The following is a 5,546-nucleotide window of genomic DNA, read 5'->3' as shown; positions in this document are numbered from 1 at the left end:
CGTCCTCCTCTCCCCCTTCTCCTCCTCCTCCTTCTCCCTTCTCCGCCTTCCCTCCCTGGCCTGCCTTCCCAGCCCCTCCCCCGCACCCCCCCTCCTCCGCTGGCTCCCACTGGGCAGGCAGCAGCAGACCATGTAAACACCTTGATGGCGCTCATTCATCACCCCCCAGGGGTCCAGCTCCGCACTCCGCAGCCTGGCCGCCTGGCCCTCCCGACTCCACCGGGAGGTGGCCTTTGGACTCCTGGCCCCCTCCATCTCGGGAGGGAGCAGCCCGCTCTGTTTGTACAGCTTAATCCCATTGCCAGCTTGATGGAGCAGTGCCCACGGTGCGGGTCAGCAGGGCTCCCAAGGCGTGAGGCTAACGCCCAGACCTCCAAGGTCAAGGGGGCTGAAGCCTGGGGAAGGAAAACCCGGACGCGCTTGCCCCCTCCCCCACCGATCCCGATCCCGTTGGCAGCGGCTGAGGCTGCCTCCCCCAGTCTCAGTCGGCCCCATTAACCAAAACAGCTTCATTATGCCAATTTCCAGCTTTCAATGTGGGGCTGATAGCTGTCAGCAGAAATAAGAGTTAATCTGGAACTACTCACATTCACAGAGCTGCTGCCTGGCTAAGAGGAAGCGATAAAGCTTTGGTAGAAGCAGTAAACCCTGCTTGCCTAGCCTCCTACCAGGCAGAGGGGCTTCCCTCCTCCCTTGCCCCTGGGGGGTGAGGCTGCAAGGTTGCAGCCCTCCTGGGGAGGATTAGGTTCTCTCTCCCCCAGACAGCCAGCCAGACACGCAGACACACACACACACACACACACACACACACGCGTGTGCACGCGTGCACACACACACACTCCTATACACACACAGGCAGCTCTGACCCCTTCCCTGCCCGCTGCCCACTCCCCAGCTCCGGGGGTCTTTCTCCAGTGCCACCTGGAAATGCCTAACTCTGTCCCTTTCGCTTTCACTCTGGACCGTGATTAACTTTTTTATTTTGGAAAATTACTTTATTATAGATATAGATATAGATATGTATGTATGTATATATAAAAAGGTTCCATTTCATTTGTAAAATCTTATTTTTTGCTTTTTCTCTTTTTCTTTTTTTTTTTTCCTACACAAAATGATGACGAGGTTAAAGGAGAAAATAAGTTACATTACAGTTTCCAAAATGGTCCCCGCTCTCCGCTGAAGATGGGCCACCGTCAGGGCTGAAATGCACTCTCGGTCCCAGCTTGTGCTTTGCAAGAAGAGGGGATATAACTAGACTGGTTATTTTAGGTTAAAATAGCCAAGAGACAGACGCCTTCGCCTCAAAAATATTCTGAGACACATAAAAGTACAAGGAAACAAGTCTCTTCAGTCACAAAATGTCGTACATCCCGCATATACTAGATTCAATTAATTTAATAAAATAGAATATACATAGAGATTCTGCACAAACGTATTGCTTTCTCCCAGTAGCTCCTGGTGTTGGGAACCTCAGCTGCACTGGGCCTCTCTCTCTCTCTCTCTCTCTCTCTGTCTCTGTGTCTCTCTTCTCTCTCTGCCCGGAGCCAGGGTGACCAGGGCTGCTGCTTTCAACGCTCTGGAAATTCTGCTCGCCGGTTCCCAGCGCCACTGAGGCGGGGAGGAGCTCCTCCTTGGAGTCCGTATGGAAGGTTTTTCAGGAACATAGCCCAGGAGGAGGAGCTAGGATTTGGCACCCGGTGGAGAAAGGTGAATGGGGGAGTAGGGCAGGACTCAGGGGTCCAGGTCTGCCGGGTCGGAGGCTAAACCGGAGAGACTCAGCACGTCTTTCTTTGGGGGGGGCGAGGCAGCCATGCTGTCAGGGGGGCCGGAGGCCGAGGGATCCTTGGAGTCGCTGGACGGAGCCCTCCGCCGGAGGCAGACGCCAGGGCTCAGTGGGGGCCGAGGGCCCTGACTCTCTGGGGGGTCTATGGAGATACTAGGCGGGCTGAGTTTTTTCTTGGGCCGGCTTCCGGGCCCCCCGAGAGGCTGGCCCCCAAGGCTAGAGGGGTCGGGGCCCAGGCTGGGTTGGGAGACGCTGTCCAGGCAGCTGACCGCAATGGAGTGCCTCCTCTGTTCATCCAGCCAGGACGAGGGCCTGCGCCGGCCGCTCTGGGCCTCCACACTGTAGCACTTCTTCAGGTCCCGTGGCGACGGGGGCTCCTCCTGGCTGCCCACGGTCAGGGGGTCTCCTGAAACCCAGCTCAGTTCCGTGTCCAGCTCCAAGCTGCTCCTGGTCTCTGGCAGGCCCTTGCTCCAGGTGGGGTCGGAGCCTGGGCAGGGGGCCGGCGGGGGCATGTGCTTCGAGGTCTGGCTCTGGCGGCGGGGTTGCGGCTGCACCTGGGTGCCCAAGTGGCCCCAGAAGGAGGAGGCCCGGGCCAGAGGCGGGGAGGGCCCACTCCCCTCGGACATCAGGTCTTCCCGGCTGCCCAGGCCCTGAACGTCCAGGGAATCAGTCCTTATTGCTGCCTGCGCGAGGTGGGAGGACAGCTCAGCCTAGGGGCTTCCGCTCCCCCATGGACTGTTCCCACCTCCCCCCACCCCCACCCCCAAGCCGGATAGCCCCCGCCTCCCCCCGCGGGCCCACCCTAAGCAGGAGTATCAGCGTTTGCTCTTGTTGGGAGAAGGGGGCCACCATGCCTGCTCCCCCACCCCTCCCCCACGCCTGCAGGAATCGTTCTCTGAAGCTCCCCGCCCTCGGGACACCAGAGCGCACTGGGCCGGCTCTAGTGCACAGCTGGCTCCTTCACTCTTCCCGGCCTTCGCACAGGCTATTCCTTTGGCCTTGAATGCCCTTCTCGAATGACAGGCACCCCTCAACTTGATGGGCTCAGGTCCTCTTGTGACACGGTGCCTGACAATCTGTATCCCCACGTTACAACTAACCCATTCCTCCTCTCTGCTCCCTGCTGCACCGCACACGTGAGCATCCCAGCAGCTGTGAGCTATTGCTGCAATGGTTTGATGGCATTTATGTCTCTGACGCCAGACTGGGAGCTCCAGAGAGCAGGGGCTGTGTCCCCAGTGCCTGGCACACAGAAGCTGCTCGGTGAAACTCTGTAAAATGGGTGGCGACCGTGCCTGTTTCAAGTGTGTGGCATTGAGCAGATTCTCGTGTGGCCAGGATTACACACGAGGGCACCCTGGGCGTGGGCTGTGGCCTTGTCACAGTGGGGTCAGACAAGCCTCACCTGGCTACATAAGCCTCGGCCCTGTGCCCCGGGAAGGGGGGGCCGCGGGCTTGGCCAAAGGTGGAGATACCCAAAACATGCCCTGTGTCCCGTGGCTAAGTCTAGAAGTACAGAGAATCATTGGAAGGCAACTCTGGGCCAGGGAAAGGGAGTCCAGAGACCTGGGCTCTCCCACCAAGTCGACCAGTGTCCCTAAGCCCCCGTGGCCCGCTCCGGTCTCCAACCCTCCTCAGTGGAAGAAAGGAGCAGGGTGCAAATGCCAGAAGGGCACAGACCACTTCTGCTTTGCCAGGCACCGTGCCCCCGGCACCTAGAACTGCCTCTGGACCGCGGTCAGCACACAATAAACGTTTGTTGGAAGAATGAAAAGTGGCCACCTGGTTGTCACCAACAGCCCAGGATTCCCAGCGGAGAGGCCGGCCCCGGGGGCCCTGGCCCACGTCTCCACACCTGCTTACCTGGCGCCTGAGTGGCCTCTGAGCCAAAGGGGAGCGGCCCGGTGGGGGCAGTTTGGGGATGGTGCCCCAGGTGGGGGCGCTGTGGGGCTGGAGCAGGTGGGGTGTCTCTTTGGGAAGCTGCAGGATGTAGCTGGTGTCTGCTGGCTGGGAGTGGACTGACAAGACAGAGCCTGTGGGCAGAGAGGGGAGGAGAAGAGGAAGGAGCTGGCAGGTCAGTGGCCTGGCTCTTACCCCAGTCCCTCTTTTCCACTCTCCCTCCCCCATCGGGGCCTCTCCCCTCACCGCAGACCCCTCGCCCCGGATTGAAAACCACTCTCCACGGGCTGGCGGGGGGCGGAGGGGGGAGCCCTTGGAGTTCGGAGAGACCTCTTTTGCTGCCTCGGTGCCCCTCCCACCCAGGTCAGGAGTGGGCTTAGGCAAGGATGGGGTCTCCCTGTGCGAGCCGAGCAGCCCTGCCTGAGCCCTGGTACCTGACTGAGCTTTGGGGAGCCCCCAGCTTCTGCGTCCTAGGGACCCCTCGGCGGTGCTCCCGTCCCGGCACATGTAGCTGTCATTGGGCAGAGAGTGCGTCCGGCTGACTCCAGACTTCCGCACGGTCAGCAGGTCTGGTCCCAGGGCGAGGGGAACCTCCTCAGGGTGGGGCTCCATCTGCAAAAGGAACAGGGGAGGGAGGTGGGAAAAAGAGGGGCACCCGGATATCCGGACTGGCTAACTGAGGCAGAGCTGGACAACAGCAAGCAGAAGCGCCCCAGGCTCTGGCCCCCTCCCCCCACCCTCTGGCCCCCTCCCGGGCGGTAATGGGATGAGTTAGTGGGTGGGGGGAAAGGGGGCAGACACATGGGTGAGCCCTCCAGCACAGCAAGGAAGCAGAAAACTATCCAATACTGCATCATCTCAGAGCCTCCTGGTGGGGATGGTGGAGGGGGGAGAAGGTGTCCAGAAAACAGAGAGCAGCCCCCAGGTCCAGCCCGGCAGGTGGTTCAAGAGATGGTTCTCAGGGCCCCCGTAAGAGGCCCTGGAGCAGGACAGTGGAGGCTGAAAAGCTAAAAGCACCCCCTATCCCAGTGCTGGGGTTGTGGGGGTGGGGGTGGGGAATGGGAGGACCTGTCCAGTGAGCGAGGACTGCCTACAGAGCAGAGGCTGTTCACCATCCAGTTCTCTAAGGCAACCCCACGACCCAGCGTGGGGCAGGAGCTGGGCTAATGTGGGTTCGATGACAGGTGAACACTAGAGAGTGTCAGCTGGCTCACCCACCTGTGGCCCTGCACCTTTTAATTACTCAGTGACTCTGGCAGGGGGCAAATGGGAGGTGGGGGGCAAGGTCTGAGTATCACGGCTTCAGGTCCTCCCTTACTGGACAGAATGGGGGTGGGAGTGGGCTTTTTAAATTGGTTTCAAAGAAAAGCAGTAATCTGCCTTTGACCCCAACTGGAGGGAGCCAAGGTGTGCTCCCAGAAGATTTCTCCATCTCCCTGGGACCCCTTTCCTCCTTAGGGTCCCTTGTACCTTCCATTCCTAATTCTCAGAGAGGCGGAAGGGTTCCTGTCTCCACGCAGGCCCCGCCAGCTAAGCACCCCAGGAGGGACGGTTGGAAAAGTCTGGATCCTTTGCTTCCCCTCTCGGCTTCAGGCTCCACTTCTGCCAGCTACCCCAAGACCCCTAGGGACCCCCAGCCTGTGGTCAAGACCCTGTTGCAGCCAAGCCCTGCTGTGGGGAAGGGGCCCCTGTCTCTTCTTAAGTGCCCAGAGGAGGGGGCAGGCAGGGAGGAGGGGGCTGCTCACAGTCTGAAGGGGAAAGGGAGCTGGGCAAGGGTAGAGAAGCTGTCCAAACACAAAGAACACCCCCCCCCAACACGGGGACACACAGTGACAGTGACGGAGGAGACAGAGACAGCCCCCCC

General features: G+C 60.1%; 1 protein-coding gene across 2 annotated transcripts; it reads right to left on the bottom strand.

Annotated features, from left to right (window-relative positions):
* Positions 1-1,518: 1,518 nt before the first annotated feature.
* On the bottom strand, positions 1,519-4,390 carry LOC125927401 (voltage-dependent T-type calcium channel subunit alpha-1G-like). Of its 2 annotated transcripts, XM_049637734.1 has the most exons (3): positions 4,117-4,390; positions 3,647-3,816; positions 1,519-2,466 (listed from the first exon to the last, which is right to left on the bottom strand). In XM_049637734.1, exons 1-3 carry the CDS (start codon positions 4,292-4,294, stop codon positions 1,732-1,734), a joined length of 1,083 nt encoding a protein of 360 aa, XP_049493691.1. In that variant the 5' UTR covers positions 4,295-4,390; the 3' UTR covers positions 1,519-1,731. The 2 variants fall into 2 exon arrangements, with proteins under 2 accessions (XP_049493691.1, XP_049493690.1); XM_049637733.1 differs by having other exon boundaries at positions 3,647-4,390.
* Positions 4,391-5,546: the final 1,156 nt, after the last annotated feature.

The sequence above is a fragment of the Panthera uncia genome, chromosome E1 (assembly GCF_023721935.1).
Source record: "Panthera uncia isolate 11264 chromosome E1, Puncia_PCG_1.0, whole genome shotgun sequence".
NCBI lineage: Eukaryota > Metazoa > Chordata > Mammalia > Carnivora > Felidae > Panthera > Panthera uncia.
The sequence above is the reverse complement of the archived record's forward strand: the minus strand, read 5'-3'. Positions and strand labels throughout refer to the sequence as shown.

Bases quoted from the DNA above. Each gene is read 5' to 3' on its own strand.
- LOC125927401 (XM_049637733.1), bottom strand. From the start codon at position 4,294: ATGGAGCCCCACCCTGAGGAGGTTCCCCTCGCCCTGGGACCAGACCTG. The intron at 2,467-3,646 runs GTAAGCAGGTGT...CACCTCGCGCAG, and splicing joins AGAGGCCACTCAGGCGCCAG to GCAGCAATAAGGACTGATTC.